A 23,595-nucleotide genomic window follows, 5' to 3' on the forward strand; every position below is an offset into this window, starting at 1 on the left:
TTGCTTTGTTAAAATGAGAGCTGAGCTCTCGTTGGTAGTTATGGGCAACAAAGACAATCTTACTATAAGGCATTTATGATAAAGGTGGCCTAATAATGTTTCCTTGTATATCCGACAAAAGGAAAACGTGGCATTCTTTGTGGCTAACCCTTAATTGCTTCGTTATGAATGTAATGTAAGGTTTATCTGATCTGGTATTGATTAGTTCCATAAAATCATTGCCTACTGCAACGGGAGCTTTTCTGTCCCCTCATTCTACATCCATAGATGTTAATGTGAAGTCATCTCGTCTGCAGTTATAAAAGCTCCCACTCTTCTGCGAAGGATTTCTACAAGATTTTGGAGGTGTCTGTGAGAAATTTTTCCCATTCATTCAGAAGAGGATTTGTGAGGACAGACACTAATGTTGGACGAGAGGGCCTGGCTCGTGATCTCCTAGCTTATCCCAAAGGTGTTAGATGGGTTTAAAGTCTGAGCTCTGTGCAGTCAGTCAGGTTTGTACACAACAATCTAACCCAACTACGCTTTCATGGACTTGCAATGTTTTTGTGCTGATGTTAATTCCAGAGGAGTTTTGGAGCCTGCGTAATGGTGTCATTAGATTGCGCCTATTAGGCCGGAGTTCCACTTGATTATGTCTTGCGCGAGTCTCGCATCGCATCACCCGGCATGGCCGCACACTCTCCAGACACGAACGTTTCAGCTGCATAGAAATACATGCAGCCGACCCACTCCTGTCAGGAGAGTGTGCGGTGATGCGAAGCGAGATTCGTGCAAATCATTCGCAAGTAGAACTCAAGCCTTACTTGGAGCCTCAGTCTTCTACCCAGGAGCAGTTCATTACAGAAAACATCATTTGGTGAGCTTTAATTTTCAGTCAGCATTGTGTGGGGAAGCTGTGGGGTCCATCATAATGTGTGGAAAGACTGTGAGTCATCATGTTGTGTAGGACCTGGAGTTGGGTCCTTCATGCTGTTTGGTGGTGAGGCGGTGGACTTCATAATTCTTAGTGGGGAGGTGTGGGGCCATTATGCTCTGTGCAGAGGAGAGATGAGTTCCATCATGCTGTATTGAGGGGTGTGGAGTCCATTATAAGTGTGTGGGGAGCTGTGGGGTCCATTATGCTTTGTGGAAAGCGGAGGGGTCCATTTTACTGTGAGAGCTGTGGAATCCATCATAATGTTTGAGGCTCATTATGCTGTGTGGAGAACTGTGGTGTCCATTATACTGTTTGTGAGGGGGATGTCGTGTCTTATGCTTTGTTCGTGGTCAAACTATGAGCGCATCTTACTGTGTAGTGGATACTGTGTGGGTGGAGCTGTTGTTCAAGGTACAAGAGGTAAATAACAGGGGCAGAATGACTTACTGTTTTTCATAAACCTTATAAAAAGGAGTAAATTATATAGTTCTGATTAGTCGGAAAGGCAAGAATACAGTTTAGAATAAGTCCTATCATAACATGTATTAACAGTAGCAGCGACTCCATAATATAATAGTGAGCAGAATGAAGTTCACCCTATTGGTTTGGCCATCTACTACAGTCACAGTCTCTCATGTGTCCTATTGGGAAAAATAATTGCCCATCCCTGATCTATATAATGCACAAAAGTTTCATCAATGCCACCTCACACTTGTGTGACTTCTTACAATTGGTGGAGTTCCTACATCACAATGTTATAGACTTCAGTAAGAGGATGTTTTTTTTTTACATTTAATATTGTCCTGTACGAGTATTCGTACCTGTTGGACTATCATAATCGACCTTCTTTCTGACATGATCTAATCTCTCTTGTACTGTTCACTCCTGGGTTGAAATTGATGGATCTTCTTGATGATGATCAGTGGCAGACTCATACATGTATTGTAGTGATGCGTTAGATGGCTGGAAAGAAGACTATTTGATCTGGCTCAGTGGTGTAATTTATTTAATCGAATAAGCCTTATGAAAGGATAATTTAACAAAACTATGTTTCTCTTAGTCTGGAATGCACAGTACAATGTTTCTTTCACTATTTCTATACAATTTGCCAACCAGCTCTCCCTCTACTCTATAGAAAAGGCCAAACACAAGGATATACGTTTTAAAAGCACATGGTTTTTAATGATTGCTAACAACTTTTGAAAGAGTTGTTCAACATCTATCAACTGATGGTTCATGAGCAGACATTTGTGTACACAATCAGGACAGTTGCTTACACAGCCCTCCGATGCTTGGCTGGTCTCATCTATTTAATAGGACACGCCAATAATTTGTTATAACCAACTAAGTACCAGATACTTGGCAACTGTCCTGATTGAGTACAGAAGTCTTAAGGCTACTTTACACGCTGCGATATCGGTCCTGATATCGCTAGCGTGGGTACCCGCCCCCATCTGTTGTGCGACACGGGCAAATCGCTGCCCGTGCAGCACAACATCGCGCAGAACCGTCACACATACTTACCTGCCCGGCGACGTCGCTGTGACCGGCGAACCGCCTCCTTTCTAAGGGGGCGGTCCGTGCGGCGTCACAGCGACGTCACTGAGCGGTCGCCCAATAGAAGTGGAGGGGCGGAGATGAGTGGCCGGAACATCCCGCCCACCGTCTTCCTTCCTCATAGCGGCCGGGAGGCAGGTAAGGAGAGGTTCCTCGTTCCTGCGGTGTCACACATAGCGATGTGTGCTGCCGCGGAGCGACGAACTACATCGTTACTGCTGCAGTAACGATAATCGAGAATGGACCCCCATGTCACCGATGAGCGATTTTGCACGTTTTTGCAACGATGCAAAATCGCTCATCGGTGTCACACGCAGCAACATCGCTAATGCGGCCGGATGTGCGTCACAAATTCCGTGACCCCAACGACTCCGCATTAGCGATGTCGCAGCGTGTAAAGCCCCCTTTACTCTATGATTAGAGATGAGCGAACCCGTGAAAGTTTGGTTCGGCGGGTGCCGGTTTGGAACTCGGAGTTGAACTGAATCCCAATGGAAGTCTGGGTCTCTGACCTGGGCAGTCCGGGTCTCCAACCACATGCAGCCAGCCATAAACAGAACACTTCAGGGGGAGGGTGGGCAGGGTTTTTTTTTGGGGGGGGGGTGCGCACTACATCCAATCATGCTGTTGTTACCCCCAGTGCGAGCCGTTCACACACTGCAAGCGGCTCACACTGGGCTAAGTACCCAGCGTACTGGAACAAAGAAATGCTCGCATGAGTAGTTTACATACATAAAGCACCGAACTCTGGGGGTGGGGGTTGTAAAGTCTGTGTTTTGTATGAAAAACGAATACCGAATCTCAGGTTCACTCATCTCTATCTTTGACCAGTGAGAATGGATGACGAAGAGAGACATTGGACAACTTCTTTAACATACAATAACATATTCTGTGCATAATATTGATTTACAGTAGTTCCAGGGCCAATGGTGTATAGGGCATACAAATAATGGAGATTCCGGTAAGTTATAATATGTAGCAAGTGTGAGACACTATCCTGTCCACATGGAATATTGCTGCAGAATGATTTCAACAACTAGTAATTTACGTGCAACAATAAACTGCTGCAGTTTTGGTTGAAGTAGTGTGTTAACTGGTGTTCCATAACAAATGTTTATTGCTAATTGGATTCATTTGTTGATCGTTTGGTGCGCTACTTGCTCGACTTTCCTTCTCTCTTGTACGAGACGTGACTTCACGATGACTAACTGCTCAATTTATTTTTATACAATTTGTAAATTAAAAAAAAAATGTAATTCCCGATGTGATTTCTCTGATATTTAAGAAGAGGAGATTTGTAGGTAATATTTTTACTACATTTTGAATACAAAAATGGTTTCCTGTGTGAGGTTTTTGCTGATCAATTAGGGTGCTTGCCCACGATCAGTGTTCACAGCGTTTGGACACAGCATGCTTCCACTACGTCCAAAATGCTACGATATACAGTACAAGCATAGTGGACTAGAAATCCCAGGTCCACTGTGCTTGTTTTTCCTGTAGCAAACACGGACCTGCAGGGCAGATTTCTGAGCCACAGCATGTCAAATGTTTGCTGCAGGGTCACAAGCGTCCTCCGTAGGGAGAACACAAGTGAGAGACGGCAGCACACTGAACCCTGATCGTAGTTACGAGCAGCTGCAGTCTCCTGCGTTCTCCTGCTGATGAGTCTCGTGGCCCCGCAGGTCAGGACCCGACGTGTCCAGGATGCAGCGAGTCCTGATTATGGGCACGTACCCTTAGAGATGAATTTTGGAAAGAAAATATTTTAACCCCTTTACGCTTGGGCGATTTTTTGCTTTTGTTTTTTGCTCGCCTTCTTCCGAGAACTGTAACTTTTTTATTTTTCCGCCAATCTTACCATATGAGGGCTTGTTTGTTTCGGGACGCGTTGTAATTTTAAATGAAACCATGAGTTTACCATATAGTGTACTGAAAAACGGCAAGAAAATTCCAAGTGCGTAAAAATTGGAAAAAAGTGTATGATGCCTCAGGTTGGCATGAGTTCATAGATACCACAGATATGTATATTTACTTTTATCTAAGGGGGTTAAAAAAATGTAAAAGTTTGTCCAAAAAAGTGGACTTTTTGCGCCACTTCGGAGCTTTGTGACAGCTTATTTTTTGCGTCTTGAGCTGATGTGTTTAATGTTACAATTTTTGTGCAGATGCTATGTTTTGATCGGCTGTTATTGCATTTTGCACAAAATTAGTGATGATCAAAGAATGGAATTTTGGTGTTTGAAATTTTTTTGCTGCCACGCCATTTACCAATCAGGTTAATTGATTTTATATTTTGATAGATCAGGCATTTCTGAACTACTGTAGGTGATACATAATATTTGTATATTTTTTATATTTTTAACTGTTTAATTTTTAATGTTGTGAATGGGGGGTGATTTGAACTTATGTTTTTTATTTTTTTTAAACTTTTGTTATGTTACTAGGTCCCCTAGGGGACTATAAGGATCAGCAGTCTGATCAAACATTAATTTCTGTTGATCAGAGCTGCACAGCTCTGATCAGCAGAAATGTTGCTCTCCTGTTACAGCCGCTGCTATGTCGGCTCTAACAGAAACTACGTCATGATAGCGACAGGAGTCATCACATGACCCGTTGCTACCATGGAAACCATCGGCTCCCTGTGATCACAACATGGGATCTCCGATGGCGGCGGGAAAAAAATATTTCCCCTCGTGGCCATTTAAATTGCACTGTCAATATTTGACAGCGTGATCTAAGGGGTTAACTGGCGCGGGTGGATTGCGGATCCACCTGCGCCTGTTAGTCACATATGTCTGCTGTTCAAATCAGCAGCCATATGGAGGGATCACCACCAGCGGCTGATGACTACCCCTTCATGATTTAGGATGTACCGGTACATCCTCGGTTGTGAAGGGGTTAAATAGCTTCTCACCTGAATGAATTTTCAAATGTCTAGAAAAAAGTGACGTCTGGTAAAAAGATTTCCTACATAGTGAACATAAAAATAGCTTCTACTCTGTGTGAATTGACTAATATGTATCAAGACTAAACTTCGTACAAAAACACTTCCCATATTCTGAACGTGAAAATTGCTTCTACCCGGTGTGAATTCTTTGATGTGTAGAAAGATTAAATTTTGTAGAAAAACATCTCCCACAGTCTGAACATGAAAACTGCTTTTCTCCTGTGTGAGTTTTATGATGTGTAACAAGATGTGATTTCTCCATAAAACACTTTCCACATTCTGAACATGAATATGGTTTCTCCCCTGTGTGAATTTTCAGATGTTTAGCAAGATGTGATTTATCAGTAAAACATTTTCCACATTCTAAACAAAAAAATGGCTTCTCCCCTGTGTGGATTCTCTTATGTTTAGCAAGATCAGATTTTTGAGAGCAACATTTTCCACATTGTGAACATGAAAATGGCTTCTCCCCTGTGTGAATTCTCTGATGTGCAACAAGAACTGATTTCTCTGTAAAACATTTCCCACATTCTGAACATACAAATGGCTTTTCCCCAGTATGAATTTTGTTATGTCTATATAATCCTGTCTTAAAGCTGAAGCATTTCCCGCATTCTGAACATGAAAATGGCTTATTCATGAAGTGAATTCTCTGGTGAATATCAAGATCATATTTCTTTGTAAAACATTTGCCACATTCTGAACATAATAATCGATTTTCTGTTGTGTGAGCTTTTAGATGTTCAACATTCCTTCTGTTATCTATATTTTGCAAAACTGTCTGTGAGAAATCAAAAGAGAGGACTTGTTGAAAAGCATCTGATGATGGAAGATTGCTGTTAAAGGCTGGAAGTATATTAGGTAACATGATATGTTTTTCATAGGTATCAGGTGTGATACCATGATCATCTGCTTTAAAATCTGAAAATATCTGATGTCCTTCTGAGGTCCTGGTACAGTCATCTGCCAAAAATGAAACTTAGTTTATTTTCAAGAACTTTCACTTGAAATATAGTTAAATTATACCTTTTATAATGTTTCTATCCAAATTGTTGCAAAATTCAATTATCAACGATTATAGTGGCAACACAACTAATAGATTATGATTACTGTAGTTATAGGCGAATAGTAACTATTTGTGTTCAGATTATTCGTAATGAATCCCAAAATACTATTCCGGTGTTTGTCATGAATAACAAACCTAATGCAAGTCAAGAGGGAACCAGAGCATTTTTCTTGTCACGAATACCGGAATAGTACTTTGGGATTTGTGCTATTTGGTGGCATTCTTATACCCTTTCTGACAGCTGCATGCATTCTAGAATTGAGTAGAGCAAAGGCGAAACGCAGTATGGTCAAATAGAAATAATCCATGGCTTTACAGCAAGAGGCAGATTTCCGTACTTTTCGTTTTAGAAGACTCACCGGATTATAAGACGCACCCCAAATTTAGAGGAAAAAAAAGGGGGAAAAAATTGGGAGTCCGTCTTACAATCCACTGGTGTTTTACCAGAGGGGGGCGCGGCAGCGGTGGTGGAGGAGGCGATGCTGCGAGCGATGCAGCGGATGTCCCAGATGCTCGCTGCAGGGACTGTGAGCACGAGGAGCATCCAAAAACTGTCTGTGGTGCGAGCTTCAAAGAAATGGCACCTAGAGTCAGCGCGTGCGCAGATGGAGCTGTTGGCTAAATGACAAGCCGAGATCTCATCTGCATAAGCGCCACCTCCAGACACCATTTTTTTAAACTCTGCTGCAGTGAGAAGAATGGGCTAGAGATGGTGCGTGCGCAGATGAGATCTTGAGCCGAGAGCTCAACCTGCACACAAGCCAACTCCAGGCACCATTATTTGAAGCCCACACCACTGACATCTTCAGAATGGTGGCCCCTGCCTCACAGTCTACAGCAGAGCCCAGAGCAGAGTACCCGCATCACAGCGCCCATGGCCCGCAGCATCTCCTGTGACTCCTCTTCACCTCCCGGTAAGCTACATTCTGATTATAAGACACACCGCTCATTTTACTCCAAAATGTTTGGGAGGAAAAGTGCGTCTTATAATCCGAAAAATATATCTCATACAGTATTGTATTTTTTTAACAAACGTGAATACAATAAAGTAGACTGTGTGTGTTCTTTTATATATGATAAATGTTGATAGATGCATTAGTTTCAATCATGAATCTGTTCGGGGACCTGATAAGGAATTTTTCGCAGTATCCTTTGTAAGTAGTGATGGGCGGACCTGGACTGTAAAAGGGGAGGCAATCGTACCTGGGCCCTAGAGCCCAGGAGGCCCCAAAAGTCGCTTTGGTTTTATAGAAAAAAACTACCATTAAAGATTTGTAATAAATGGGGCCCCATTGGAGTTTCTGCATTGTTACCCAATAGCTTCAATAATCTGTCACATCTCTGCATTTAGTGATTACTACTCACCTCGGTAGTCATATGTAGGAATCTCCTCTCTACACCACTCATCACTCCTCACATAAGTCTCAATAGTATTGATATGGGTCAGATCTTGAAACAAATACTGTAAAAGTCACAGAACAGGTAGAGAAGTCAAAAGAAATTATTTTCAACAGCAGAAAACATCATTAATAAGCAAGATGACCAACATGACAGCAGTAATCATCAAATATCCAACAAGGTGGTCCTGTTAGTCTCCTATTCCAACCAATAGACTCCATAACCAGAAAATTATGAGAAGAAGCAGACATCTGATGTCTATGATCAGCTTTATACTATTATCTCCACCAAGTATAAAATACACAATGGCCACTTTATTAGAGGCACCCATCTAGTAACACAATGAACCTCCCTTTGCCTTTAAGGCCCAGTCACACACAACGACTTACCAGCGATCCCGAAAACGATGTGACCCGATAGGGATCGCAGGTAAGTCGCTGGGAGGTCGCAGATGAGATGTCACACAGTAAGATCTTACCAGCGATGCAGGAACAATACAGGTCGCAGTAGCGACCTGTATAGCGATCTCAGCAGTCACTGTGACCCTGTCACACAGTGTCAAACACAGCGATGTGTCCTGCCCAGCAGGACATCGCCTTTGAAGAAAATGGCCTGGACCATTCTGCAACGTCTAGAGATCTCACAGCAGGGGCCTGATCGCTGGTAGGTGTCACACATAACAAGATCGCTAACAGGATCGCTACTGCGTCATGGAAACCGTGACTCAGCTGCGATCTCGCTAGCGATCTCGTTACGTGTGACGGTACCTTTAGACTCAAAGCAATTTGTCACTGCATAGATTTCATCAACTGTTGAGATCGTTCTACAGGAATAATGTCCAATGTCGAGAGGCTAGCTTCATAAGTAAACTGCTGCCATGATGGGATAAACTTGGTTGGTCACAAAGCTTAGATATCCCTTAAGGCCACTTTACATGCTGCGATATCGGTACCGATATCGCTAGCGTGGGTACCCGCCCCCATCAGTTGTGCGACATGGGCAAATCGCTGCCCGTGGCGCACAACATTGCCCAGACCCGTCACACTACTTACCTGCCCTGCGACGTCGCTGTGACCGGCGAAACGCCTCCTTTCTAAGAGGGCGGTTCGTTCAGCGTCACAGCGACGTCACAGCTGCGTCACTGAACCGCCGCCCAATAGAAGCGGAGGGGCGGAGATGAGCGGGAGGAACATCCCGCCCACCTCCTTCCTTCCGCATTGCGGGCGGGAGGCAGGTAAGGAGAGGTTCCTCGTTCCTACGGTGTCACACGTACCGATGTGTGCTGCCACAGGAACGAGGAACAACTTCGTTACTGCTGCAGTAACGATATTAGAGAATGGACCCCCATGTCACCGATGAGCGATTTTGCACGTTTTTGCAACGATGCAAAATCGCTCATAGGTGTCACACGCAACGGCAACGCTAAAGCGACCGGATGTGCCTCACAAATTCGGGGACCAAAACGAGATCGCTTGAGCGATGTCGCGTGTAAAGCGGCCTTTAGTCTCCAAACATCCATCCATACACTGTGTATACAATTATTAGGCAATTGATATTTCTGATAAATAATTTATTATTGAAAATCCAAAAGGTTAATAAACCTGAATATTTAAGAATGTAAAAGTGTTTGTCTTTCTTAGGGCTCCAACACACATCCGTTAAAACCACGCACGTGTGATACGGGCCGTTTTTCGGGTCCGTTTTCCGTTTTTTAGGTCCGTTTTTATGGTATGTGTGGCCAGTGTGTGTATCCCGTATGCTAACCGTATGTGCGTGTGGAATATCCGTGTGTGCGTGAGTGAAATAACTGACATGTGTGTGTGTTGTCCGTGTAAAATGTTCCGTGTGTGTGTGTGATGCACAATGTCGTTGATACATGTCGGCAGACAGCAGACAGAGTTGCGCGATGAGAATGAACTCAGGTGAACTTCACCTGACTTCATTGTCATGCTGCGGCTCTGTCTGTGTGCCTCGTACTGATTAGCGGTCACCCGTGAAAGACTCACCGGTGACCGCTAATCCCCTGACTGAATTGAGCAGCCGTCTCTCATACTTACCGTTCCCCGATCTCCGGCGCGGCGCTGCATGGCTGTTATAAAAACTTCGGCGGCTTTTACTATTTTGAAAAAGCCGGCCGCTCATTAATCAATCTCGTATTCCCTGCTTTACCCGCCCACCGGCGCCTGTGATTGGTTGCAGTCACACACGCCCACCACGCTGAGTGACAGCTGTCTCACTGGACCCAATCACAGCAGCCAGTGGGCGTGTCTATACTGTGCAGTAAAATAAATAAATAAATAATTAAAAAAAACAGCGTGCGGTCCCCCCCATTTTAATACCAGCCAGATAAAGCCATACGGCTGAAGGCTGGTATTCTCAGGATGGGGAGCCCCACGTTATGGGGAGCCCCCCAGCCTAACAATATCAGTCAGCAGCCGCCCAGAATTGCCGCATACATTAGATGCGACAGTTCTGGGACTGTACCCGGCTCTTCCCGATTTGCCCTGGTGCGTTGGCAAATCGGGGTAATAAGGAGTTATTGGCAGCCCATAGTTGCCAATAAGTCCTAGATTAATCATGTCAGGCGTCTCCCCGAGATACCTTCCATGATTAATCTGTAAGTGACATTTAAAAAACACACACACACCCGAAAAAATAATTTATTAGAAATAAAAAAACACTAACAAAGTCCCTCATCACCAATTTATTAACCCCGACAAAGCCCTCCATGTCCAGCGTAATCCACGGAACTCCAGCGTCGCTTCCAGCTCTGCTACATGCAGGTGACAGGAGCTGCAGAATACACCGCCGCTCCTGTCAGCTCCACGCAACAAATGAGGTGAGTAGCGCGATCAGCTGCTGTCAGTCAGGTAACTCGCGGCCACCGCTGGATCCAGCGGTGGCCGCGGGTAACCTCAGTGTCAGCTCAGCTCAAAATAGTAAAAGCCGCCGAAGTTTTTATAACAGCCGTGCAGCGCCGCGCCGGAGATCGGGGAACGGTAAGTATGAGAGAGGGGGGGAACTGACCGACAGACAGCTAGAGGGACAGATAATACAGAGAGACCGACCGACAGACATAGAGACCGACCGACGGACTGAGGGAGAGAACGAAACAGAAAAAGAAAAAAGACCGACATCACATGAAAAAAGCACAAAACGTACAGGGAGCAAACAGAGATGCGTCCGTGTCACTCGGGCGTGCGCACAAACCCATTGACTTTCATTGGGTCCGTGCTGCGTGTTGCGTGCAGAAAACGGACATGCTGCCGTGCAAAACGCACACAGGTACGGATCACGGACACGGACAAACGGACATGCATCAAAAACGCACGTGGAGCTTTTATCATACAATAACATTGGTGCACGTTTGGCCGTGTCTCCAGTATACACGGAAACGGACCAAACACGCACGTGTTTCACGGATGTGTGTTTCAGGCCTTAGGAGAATATATGTGCAGAATTATTATGCAAATAAATTAAAGGATTGGGCACTTGTATACAGTATTCTAGAATGCAGTATATAAGGGCTTATAGTGGACAAATCTGTGACAGGTACCTTTAAAAATGTAAATTTCCCATATGATTTGTTTATTTTCATCTATTTAAATCAGAATAATAACCAAACATCTAATTGACCAATATGGACATATATATATATATATATATATATATATATATATATGAGTCCAACAATGTAGGCTAGCTCACTCCAGTGAATCACCTGGATCCTCAGCTCACCTGGTTAACTCCGTTGTGCCCGGATCAGGACGTAGGAGTCCATCCATACAAATGTGAACAACAACAAGGCAGAATCCAGCAATAACGTGAGCAATCCGGGATGCTGTTAAAAATTTTTTCCTTCTTTTTATTCATAAATCAGATTCTGGACCGTGAAGAAGGCGGATTTTACCACTGAAACGCGTAGTCCTATCTGCGCTATTTTCCTGTGATAATGCTGTTCTGAATTGCTTGGACCATTATATTTTAATGAATTTATGAATAAAAAGAAGGAAAACATTTTTTAACAGCATCCTGGATTGCTCACGTTATTGCTGGATTCTGCCTTGTTGTTGGTCATATATATATATATTAGTACAGACCAAACGTTTGGACACACCTCCTCATTCAAAGAGTTTTCTTTATTTTCATGAATCTAAAAATTGTATATTCACATTGAAGGCATCAAAACGATGAATTAAAACATGTGGAATGAAATACTTAAAAAAGTGTGAAACAACTGAAAATACGTCTTATATTCCAGATTCTTCAAAGTAGCCACCTTTTGCTTTCATTACTACTTTGCACACTCTTGGCATTGTCTTGATGAGCTTCAAGAGGTAGTCACTGGAAATGGTTTTCCAACAGTCTTGAAGGAGTTCCCAGAGATGCTTAGCACTTGTTGGCCCTTTTGCCTTCACTCTACGGTCCAGCTCACCCCCAAACCATCTCGATTGGGTTCAGGTCTGTTGACTGTGGAGACCAGGTCATCTGGCATAGCATCCCATCACTCTCCTTCTTAGTCAAATAGCCCTTACACAGCCTGGAAGTGTGTTTGGGGTCAATGTCCTATTAAAAAATAAGTTATGGTCCAACTAAACGCAAATCGGATGGAATAGCACACCGCTGCAAGATGCTGTGGTAGGCATGCTGGTTTTGTATGCCTTCAATTTTACATAAATCCCCAACAGTGTCAGCAGCAATGCACCCCCACACCATCACACCTCCTCCTCCATGCTTTACGGTGGGAACCAGGCATGTAGAGTCCATCCGTTCACCTTTTCTACAAAGACACGGTGGTTGGATCCAAAGATCTCAAATTTGGACTCATCAGACCAAAGCCCAGATTTCCACTGGTCTAATGTCCATTCCTTGTGTTCTTTAGCCCAAAAAAGTCTCTTCTGCTTGTTGTCTGTCCTTAGCAGTAGTTTCCTAGCAGCTATTTTACCATGAAGGCCTGGTGCACAAAGTCTCCTCTTAATAGTTGTTCTAGAGATGAGAAGATGTGTCCAAACTTTTGGTCTTTACTGTATAGTATACTGTATAGTAATATAGCCATCCTTCTCAAAAATAGTCATAAGCCGTCCATCCTTTAACTCAGTTTCATTACCTACAATAGCCCCCAGACACTGCTCAGAGAGGTGGACTGTTCTCCTTCATCAAAAGTCTCTGGTGTTAGAAGAGCCGACAATTCTCAGAAGGGTTTAGGTTTGGTCAAAAAGGGGCTATATTATTATTCTTTCATTTTTAAGACAGTCGAGCATTGGACACTTTGATGTTGTGAATGAGCATTGTCCTCCAAAAACTTATGGTTTTCTTAAAAAAATGCAGACTTTTTTTTCCCATACCACTGCTTGAAAAAAGAAGTGTCTTCTAAAAATTGGCAATAGGTTTGGGAGTTGATTTTGAGTCCATCTTCAACCCAAACAGTTCCAACTAGCTCATATAATAATAACAGCCCGTACCAATACCCCACCACCACCTTGCTGGAGCCTGATCAAGTGGAGTTATAGTTAGGTCCAGAAATATTTGGACAGTGACACAAGTTTTGTTATTTTAGCTGTTTACAAAAACATATTCAGAAATACAATTATATATATAATATGGGCTGAAAGTGCACACTCCCAGCTGCAATATGAGAGTTTTCACATCCAAATCGGAGAAAGGGTTTAGGAATCATAGCTCTGTAATGCATAGCCTCCTCTTTTTCAAGGGACCAAAAGTAATTGGACAAGGGACTCTAAGGGCTGCAATTAACTCTGAAGGCGTCTCCCTCGTTAACCTGTAATCAATGAAGTAGTTAAAAGGTCTGGTTGATTACAGGAGTGTGGTTTTGCATTTGGAAGCTGTTGCTGTGACCAGACAACATGCGGTCTAAGGAACTCTCAATTGAGGTGAAGCAGAACATCCTGAGGCTGAAAAAAAAGAAAAAATCCATCAGAGAGATAGCAGACATGCTTGGAGTAGCAAAATCAACAGTCGGGTACATTCTGAGAAAAAAGGAATTGACTGGTGAGCTTGGGAACTCAAAAAGGCCTGGGCGTCCACGGATGACAACAGTGGTGGATGATCGCCGCATACTTTCTTTGGTGAAGAAGAACCCGTTCACAACATCAACTGAAGTCCAGAACACTCTCAGTGAAGTAGGTGTATCTGTCTCTAAGTCAACAGTAAAGAGAAGACTCCATGAAAGTAAATACAAAGGGTTCACATCTAGATGCAAACCATTCATCAATTCCAAAAATAGACAGGCCAGAGTTAAATTTGCTGAAAAACACCTCATGAAGCCAGCTCAGTTCTGGAAAAGTATTCTATGGACAGATGAGACAAAGATCAACCTGTACCAGAATGATGGGAAGAAAAAAGTTTGGAGAAGAAAGGGAACGGCACATGATCCAAGGCACACCACATCCTCTGTAAAACATGGTGGAGGCAACGTGATGGCATGGGCATGCATGGCTTTCAATGGCACTGGGTCACTTGTGTTTATTGATGACACAACAGCAGACAAGAGTAGCCGGATGAATTCTGAAGTGTACCGGGATATACTTTCAGCCCAGATTCAGCCAAATGCCGCAAAGTTGATCGGACGGCGCTTCATAGTACAGATGGACAATGACCCCAAGCATACAGCCAAAGCTACCCAGGAGTTCATGAGTGCAAAAAAGTGGAACATTCTGCAATGGCCAAGTCAATCACCAGATCTTAACCCAATTGAGCATGCATTTCACTTGCTCAAATCCAGACTTAAGACGGAAAGACCCACAAACAAGCAAGACCTGAAGGCTGCGGCTGTAAAGGCCTGGCAAAGCATTAAGAAGGAGGAAACCCAGCATTTGGTGATGTCCATGGGTTCCAGACTTAAGGCAGTGATTGCCTCCAAAGGATTCGCAACAAAATATTGAAAATAAAAATATTTTGTTTGGGTTTGGTTTATTTGTCCAATTACTTTTGACCTCCTAAAATGTGGAGTGTTTGTAAAGAAATGTGTACAATTCCTACAATTTCTATCAGATATTTTTGTTCAAACCTTCAAATTAAACGTTACAATCTGCACTTGAATTCTATTGTAGAGGTTTCATTTCAAATCCAATGTGGTGGCATGCAGAGCCCAACTCGCGAAAATTGTGTCACTGTCCAAATATTTCTGGACCTAACTGTATGTGCCTGTTACTGATCCAGTCACGGGCTCATCCATCTAGTTGTCAAGCATCACTCTAATCTCATCAGTCCATAAAACCTTTGAAAAACACATCTTCAGCTATTTCTTAGCCCAATCTTGATGTTTCCCCTTCTGTGCCTTGTTCTCTGGTGGTCAGGTCTCACCTCTCTCAGCACTGAATACCTTGTACTTTTGGGCCCTCTAGGAAGGCTGCAGTTCTGGAATATGACAGGACTGAATGAAAATGGCTACTTGGTCACTCCACAAGCGATTCTTCTCAAATCTTTGGCAGCTAATGTGTTTTTTTTCTCAACATGCTTTTTGTGACCCTGTTGTTTGCAACAAAACATTTGATGGTTTTGTTATTGTACGCTAATATCTTAGCAATTTCTAGAGAGCTGCATCCCTCTTTAAGACTTGTAACAAGTTTTGACTTCTTTTTTGCCACATTTAGCCTGAGGGAAAGAAGCTGTCTAATAATTCTGCACACCTTGCTAAAGGGTGTTGTATCGTTAGGCCTCACCCTCCCACATTATACAAATACACATCACTTGATCTGCTTCATCCAATATGTATTCAAGTTTATATGAATGGAGTTGGAGAATCTGTATAAAAAAGGATGATATGGTCACAATACTCACTGCCTAGTAATTCTACACACAATAGCAAAGAACCCAGGATCTGCCCAGACAACTTTCTTAGACCATTACTTAACCTCCATCAGACTGAGAGTAAAGGGGGCTTTACACGCTGCGATATCGTTAATGATTTATCGTCGGGGTCACGTTGTTTGTGACGCACATCCGGCGTCATTAACGATATCGCAGAGTGTAACACATGTGCGACCTTAAACGATCCCAAAAGTGGCCAAAATCGTTTGCCGCGGAGAGGTCGTCCTAAAACATAAAATCGTTTTCCTCTCATTAGTGATGTTGTTCCTCGTTCATGCGGCACCACACATCGCTATGTGTGACACCACAGGAGCGAGGAACATCTCCTTACCTGCCTCCACCGCCAATGCGGAAGGAAGGAGGTGGGCGGGATGTTTACGTCACGCTCATCTCCGCCCCTCCGCTTCTATTTGCCACCTGCCGTGTGACGTCGCTGTGACGCCGCATGACCCGCCCCCTTAGGAAGAAGGCGGGTCGCAGTCCAGAGCGACGTCGCAGGACAGGTAAGTCCGTGTGACGGGGGTAAGCGAGGTTGTGCGCGACGGGCAGTGATATGCCCGTGTCGCACAACCGGCGGGGTCGGGTACGATCGCTTGCGATCTCGCTAGCCAGATCGCAGCGTGTAAAGCCCGCTTAAGGGTTAATAGATCCATACTGGTTGTGCAAAATCCTGACCTTCTCATCCACAAAGTGCCACAGAAAGCTTTGTGATCCAATTTTTGCCAAGTCTTGCTTGTTTCCATTAGACAACACCACCAATGGGTCCTAGAGAAAATCTTAGTCACTCACCAGAATTATAATCAGTGTTTGCTTGACTGTGTAATGACTAGAATTATTCTTTATAATGCCTCAAACAGGATTCTGAAATACTGATCCCAGATGATCTAGCATCAATGACCTCATATATGGATTCACTCTTTTGTAGATTTAGATAGAAATTTATCAATATAAAAATATTCAATTAATTTTATGGTGCACTCTGGTCTAATTCCATATATTAGATCATGAAACTGCAGGTGTCTTCAAGCAATTTAGCAGTTCAATGTCTAATCTTTGTGGATAAAACAAGACTGAGCACAAGACCTTCACAGCTGTCTACACATCATAGGGAGATTTCATGACTCCTTCTCTCCATCTACCTGATGATCCTGAGGAACACTGGGATCTTCTTGTTTACAGTCCTGTGGGAGAAGAGGACTGGGACATCTCTCTGGTGTTGTCCTCTCACTGGATAGAACTGGAGGAAACACAAACAGGGGACTGAATTCATTCTTTACATACAGATAATTATAGGCAGTGTGTATTTAGTCCTGTCCATTACCTGGTGATGTGAGGGGATCCTCCATCATGACGTCCTGGTACAGATCTTTGTGTCCTTCTAAATACTCCCACTCCTCCATGGAGAAATAGACGGTGACATCCTGACATCTTATAGGAACCTGACACATACAATGATACCGTCATCCCCCCGATCCCTTCATAGCATTACTTTATAATGTCTAAGCATTCCGAGCAGTGTCACCTCTCCAGTCAGCAGCTCAATCATCTTGTAGGTGAGTTCTAGGATCTTCTGGTCATTGATGTCCTCATGTATCAGGGGGTGAGGTGGAGGCCCCGTGATTGGGCTCAGGGGTCTTCCCCATCCCTCAGACACAGGGGCCTGACAGCGCTCACTAGAGGTCTTCTTCACTACTGTGTAATCCTGGTTATGGAGAGACACAGTAATAAATCTCACTACAGACATTTCCAGAGTCCTCACCTCTCCAGTTCTGTCCATCTGTTATTCCCATAGATAAGAATGATGTAATGTGATGTCATCAGAATCTCTCACCTCTCCAGTAATCCGGAAGAGGATCTCTAGGGTGAGGTGTAAAATCCTCTCCACCATCTTGTCCCTGTCTCTATCCATCCTTGATGGGTTAATCAGGAAATTCTCTTATATAGAAGATCTCCACTGAGAGGATCAGATATTGTAGGGACCTGAATGAGAAAAAGATGAGCCAATATAAAATAATAAGGAATCAAATGTAATAATTCAATTAATGGAGATAAGATTACTATTTTTATCCTTTATAGCAGGGGTGGGTAATTAATTTTCCCATGAGGCCGCATGAGAAATTAGGATAGTTTTAGGGGGACGGACTAATATAATTACCTCATTTCTACCCAAAACTGTATATAGTATATATACTAAACAAACAGTAACTTAAACAATACAAAGATGCAATGAAAATATGGAGGTCAGTGGGGGGCATAGACATTACTGGGGTCAGTAGGGGGCATACACATTACTGGGGCCTGTGGAACATACATACTGGCCCTGATGGCCTATGAAGCATACATACTGGCCCTGATGGCCTATGAAGCATACATACTGGCCCTGATGGCCTATGAAGCATACATACTGGCCCTGGTGGCTAGTGGAGCACACATACTGACAGTGGTGGCCAGTGGAGCACACATACTGACAGTGGTGGCCAGTGGAGCACACATACTGACAGTGCTGGCCAGTGTAGCATACATACTGACAGTGGTGGTCAGTGCGGCATGCATACTGACAGTGGTGGCCAGTGGGGCATGCATACTGACAGTGGTGACCAGTAGGGCATGAATACTGACAGTGGTGGCCAGTGGGGCATGCATACTGACAGTGGTGGCCAGTGGGGCATGCATACTGACAGTGGTGGCCAGTGGGGCATGCATACTGACAGTGGTGGCCAGTGGGGCATGCATACTGACAGTGGTGGCCAGTGGGGCATGCATACTGACAGTGGTGGCCAGTGGGGCATGCATACTGACAGTGGTGGCCAGTGGGGCATGCATACTGACAGTGGTGGCCAGTGGGGCATGCATACTGACAGTGGTGGCCAGTGGGGCATGCATATTGACAGTGGTGGCTAGTGGGGCATGCATATTGACAGTGGTGGCTAGTGGGGCATGCATACTGACATTGGTGGCCAGTGGCGCATGCATACTGGCCCTAGGGGTGCTGAGGTCACAGGCAGGCAGCACTGCAGCACCAGAGCCTGAGGGCTCCTCTGGCTGCCTTCTCTGAGTCCCCTGTGTGTCTGCTTCTTCTATTGCAGGCACAGGGGGATCTGAGAAGACAAGTGCTGCTCCCCTGCTCCCCCCTCCTGCATTCACTCTGCTCTCTCCCTGCTGCTGCTGGTGCACTTACCTCAGTTGCAGAACTGACGTTTTTGAAGCAGCCGCTGTGGAGCTGAGCCGATCACATGTAAGGATACTGGGAAGAAGGGGCAGGCAAAGGGGGCGTGGCCAGCTTCGAGAGAGCAGCAGGAGGGGACAAGGAAGGCATCCGAGGAGTGTGTGTGTCCAGCATTGAGAGGGGGCGTGGACGACAGCAAATGGGTGTGGCTAGCAGCATAGATGCCATAGAAGGCATCCAGAGAGAGGGGGCATGACTGGCAGCAAGAGGGGGCGTGACCGGCAGAGTGGGGGACGTGACCGGCAGAGTGGGGGCGTGGAACTGCTTATCACTGGACTGCGGGATACATAGCTCCCGGCAGTGAGAGCGAGGCTGAGGCATAGATCAGGCCACGCCTCCAACTCTCAGCAAGACGGGTGGGCCGGTCACAGACAGTAGGCGGGCCGGATTCGGCCCGCGGGCCGCCCCTTGCCCAGGTCTGCTTTATAGCATTCTAAGATTTTTTTTTCTACTAATAAAGTATATACTGTAGACCACACACACACACACACACACAAGCAGTTTCTTCCTCAGAGTTAGTAGCTGAATACTCTTCTCAAAGCGTCATCTTCAATAAAGCATATGTCCATTACACTGCATTTGACATCTTATACTGTAGGTAGCAGGTAACATTATTTTAACCATAAAACAGAAAAGAATTTAAAAAAACAAGGTGAATAGCAAGAACAGCGATTTTTCTATCGCTGTATGCAGATAAACAAGCTCTAATATAGCTTCATTGTCAGAAAAATAAAAAAAGTTGTGTTTCAGAAAATAACACAAACCAAATATTTTTTTTTTTTTTTGATCTTACAAAGTTCTGCATTTTTATTACCTCTAAAATAATAATACAGACATACCGTATATACCATATTTTTCGGACTATAAGACGCACTTTTTCCCCCCAAAATATTGCGGGAAAGTGGGGGTGCGTCTTATAGTCTGAATGTAGGGCTGCGGGGAATGAGGGTGCTGCGGTGGAGTGGGTCATCGGCAGCATGAGCAGACTGTAGCAGCGCCTGCCGTGACCACGTAGGCCTGTTCTTTTCATATGCACGCCCATCCTCCCGCCCATCATCTCTCAGTGCTGAAGCCGGCGCTGACAGGTGGGCAGGGTGATGGGCAGGGGATGCACGCATAGGAAACAGCCGGCCCGCATGATCACCCCTGGCAACTACAGCCTGGAGTGATCATGTGCGGCTGTATTCACTGCCCCCCGCGCATCATCAGCGCGGGGGGCAGTGAATAATTACGGTATACTCACCGTTCCCTGCAGCATCGCGATGTCCTCCTGTCTGCCGGCCCGCTGATCTGTGTAGAGAGCGGTGAGCGCAGCGATGACGTCATCAGTGTGCACACCACTAGTCTCCACCACACATCAGTGAGCCAGCAGACAGGAGGACATCGCGATGCTGCATGGGAACGGCTCCACACAGATCAGCAGCGCTACTGCTGACACAGAGAGGAAGATGATCGATGCTGCAGGGAGTGAGGAAAGGTGAGTCTAAACGTTTATTTTTTTTCTGTGCCATAGCATACAGGCCATATGACAGGTATATGGTATATGGCCTGTATCCTATGGCACAGAAAATATGTATGGGTATATAGCAGGATGAGGTTATATAGCAGGATTGGGGGAATATTAGGAGCAGGATGGGAGTATATAGTAGGATCAGGGTATATTATGAGCAGGATGGGGGTATATAGCAGGATGGGGGTATTTATCAGGATGGGGGGATTTATCAGGATGGGGGATATACCAGAATGGGGGTATATAGCAGGAAAGGGGTATTTATCAGGATGGGAGTATATATCAGGATGGGGGTATATAACAGGATGGGGGCTATACCAGAATGGGGGTATATATCAGGATGGGGGTATATAACAGGATGGGGGTATTTATCAGGATGGGGGCGCCCCCTGATGAAGATTTCATAATCGAAACACTTGACGGGTACTTAGCACCAGCACTAGCAGGAGGAGATGCCACTTGGTATGTTTATATTCCATTGTTCTCTTAAATGGCACTTTGTTTATTACATAATATGACTATTTCACCATATATTGTCATTGTATGTCTCTTTAGCATCGGGGTTATATGTTATTATAATACTACTTGTTGATTTAATCCCCTGGTGTGTTTTTGACATTTGACTACAATAGTTGGTGTTTTGGTGGTAATCTTTCTTCTCTTTGCTTTGTGTTGTGCTTATCAAACACTATTTCTGTACTTGGCCTGTCTATTTTTAATATTAAATAAAATTATATTTTATTGGCTATTTGCATTGCTTTCTTTTGGTCATTCCTATTGTATATGGCGCAATTAGCCTGGGTGGATTTTATGTCCACAACTACTATCATGCATGGGGTGTTCATACTTTATATCTAATAATTAATTTACCCCTGTTGTTTTGGCATCCTTGGTTATACAGTATTCAAAAACACTACTATAAAAATGCCTCTAAGATTTATCAATATTCCAAGAAACAATCATCAAAAAAATCCATAGATTTTGCATCACGCTCTGAAATACAGTGGAATTGACATCAATATTATTGCCAAAAAATCCTGTCTCTCTGACATTAATTCATCTGAATCTTCAGATGCATCACTCCTCTATTCCTGTCTGCTTTATCCTCGCTCTCTCTTCCTATCACTCCCTTCGACTCCCAACCATTGCACAACACCTACAACCTTCCTTTTTTTGACCAATCCCCTGGTCAAACCATTGTCCTTTAGCTTCCTCCATCTCATTCATGCATATCAGCAATCTACATTTCCCATCAGCACCATCTCACGTTTCTTTTTCAGAACTGGGACTCACTCGCATCCCCAAACCCATTCAGAAACACACCATCCAATACAAAATCAAACACTACTATGGTCCAATACCTCCCTCTGTTTATTTTACTCATTATATAGCGCTATTAATTCTGCAGCGCTTTACAGACATTATCATCACTGTCCCCTAATCAGTATGCCTTTGAGGAAACCGGAGAACCCAGAGGAAACCCATGGGGAGAACATACATACTCATTGCAATTGTTGTCCTTGGTGGGATATGAACCCAGGACCCAGCATTAAAAGATGGCAGTGCTAACCACTGAGCCACCGTGTTGCCCACCTGTATCACTCGTAAACAAAGGAAAGACTTGAGGCAAATGAGGAGGAAATAGACACTAGAGAAAATTGTAAAAATCGCATAACTATTGTTCAAAACTAAAAATTTTGAATCTTTCCAATTATATGTTGAATGAGGCACAAATTAGTTTTTTCAGTAATGGTTTAAAATGCTGTTCATCTTGATGTAGTAATATTAGACTTTCATCCCTTTCTTGAGCCTAGTAAGGCTGCTTTCACACTACATTTTTTTAACATGCGTCATGAACGGTTTTTTTGCTGTAAAAGCGGATCCTGCTTTTACAGCAAAAAAACGCATGCAAGTGTTATTTTGCAGGATCCTATCACTTTAAGTTTATGGGCGGGCATTGGAGTCATGTGATCGGGAGTCAGTGGAACTGAGCGTGATAGACTGGGAGCCGGCAACTGACAGCTGCAGAGGCTCGTAACCAAGGTAAACATCTGGTAACTTGCTTGGATACCCGATATTTACCTTGGTTACGAGCATCTGCAGCTGCTAGGAGCCGGGCTCCCCGCACACGTAACCAACGTAAACATCGGGTAACTAAGAGAAGCGCTTTGCTTGGTTACCCGATATTTATCTTGGTTACGAGTGTCCGCAGCTCTCAGGCGGGGGAGAGAGAGAGGAAAGAGGGGGGAGAGAGGAGAGAGGGAGGGGGAGAGAGAGACTGATCACACGAGGCTGGTTTCTGGGCATGCTCAGTAGAGCAAGCAGGATCCTGTCTATCAGCACGCCAGCGTTCACATACGTTTGCATGCAGTATAGTCAGGATCTAGTGAAAAACAGTATTTGGACGCAGCTCAAAAACGCTACAAGTAGCGTTTTTGAAAAATGTTAAAAAACTGCAAGTCGCTGGATCCTCACTATAACGCACGCAAACGCAGGTGAACGCATGTTGACGCGAGTCCATTGCAAATGCATAGAAATGAAAACGCAGTTGTACTGGATCCGTTTTTGCGTTAAAAAAAACGTTCAGGACGCATGTTAAAAAAACCTAGTGTGAAAGCAGCCAAAAGGCTGCTTTCATATCAGCGTTTTTTTGATGGACGTCAAAAAAACACAAACTGCATATGACTGGATCCTGTTGAACGCATGCAAACGCAAATGTTATTTTACAGGATCCTTTCACTTGCAGTTTATGGGCGGGTATTGGAGTCATGTGATCGGGAGTCAGTGGAACTCGACCTGACAGCCTGTAAATGCACACGCCACTGTGGAAGGGTGAGAAGAGAGAGGGGAGACAGACAGAGGGAAGAGAGAGGAGAGAAGAGAGAGAGGAGAGAAAGAGGAGAGAGAGAGAGAGGAGAGAGAGAGAGGAGAGAGAGAGAGGAGAGAGAGAGAGGAGAGAGAGAGAGAGAGAGAGAGAGAGGAGAGAGAGGAGAGAGAGGGAGGAGAGAGAGAGGAGAGAGAGAGGAGAGAGAGAGAGGAGAGAGAGAGAGAGGAGAGAGAGAGGAGAGGGAGAGGAAAGAGAGGAGAGAGAGAGAGGAGAGAGAGAGGAGAGAGAGAGGAGAGAGAGAGAGACAGAGAGAGA

General features: G+C 44.4%; 2 protein-coding genes across 2 annotated transcripts in view; both read right to left on the reverse strand.

The window, feature by feature from the left end:
* The window catches only part of LOC142312901 (uncharacterized), a 266,818-nt gene that overhangs the window by 163,295 nt on the left and 79,928 nt on the right, over window positions 1–23,595 (reverse strand). The window contains 1 exon segment of the mRNA XM_075351888.1: window positions 5,391–5,443. Within this exon segment, the coding sequence (XP_075208003.1) occupies window positions 5,391–5,443 (53 nt within the window).
* Window positions 1,979–17,677, reverse strand: LOC142312106 (oocyte zinc finger protein XlCOF8.4-like). The gene is made up of 6 exons (XM_075350989.1): window positions 17,549–17,677; window positions 17,240–17,419; window positions 17,039–17,156; window positions 16,857–16,954; window positions 7,855–7,951; window positions 1,979–6,386 (listed from the first exon to the last, which is right to left on the reverse strand). The coding sequence occupies exons 1-6, from the start codon at window positions 17,624–17,626 to the stop codon at window positions 5,554–5,556; spliced, it is 1,404 nt and encodes a 467-aa protein (XP_075207104.1). The 5' UTR covers window positions 17,627–17,677; the 3' UTR covers window positions 1,979–5,553.

Source organism: Anomaloglossus baeobatrachus, chromosome 5 (assembly GCF_048569485.1).
Source record: "Anomaloglossus baeobatrachus isolate aAnoBae1 chromosome 5, aAnoBae1.hap1, whole genome shotgun sequence".
In the NCBI taxonomy this organism is placed as follows: domain Eukaryota; kingdom Metazoa; phylum Chordata; class Amphibia; order Anura; family Aromobatidae; genus Anomaloglossus; species Anomaloglossus baeobatrachus.

Excerpts from the sequence above, each read along its gene's own strand:
- LOC142312106 (XM_075350989.1), bottom strand. The coding sequence starts at position 17,626 with ATGGATAGAGACAGGGACAAGATGGTGGAGAGGATTTTACACCTCACC. Across the intron at positions 17,420-17,548 it reads TCTTCCGGATTACTGGAGAG|GATTACACAGTAGTGAAGAA; the intron begins GTGAGAGATTCT and ends CTCCATAACCAG. Across the intron at positions 6,387-7,854 it reads TCCTACATATGACTACCGAG|ATGACTGTACCAGGACCTCA; the intron begins GTGAGTAGTAAT and ends CATTTTTGGCAG.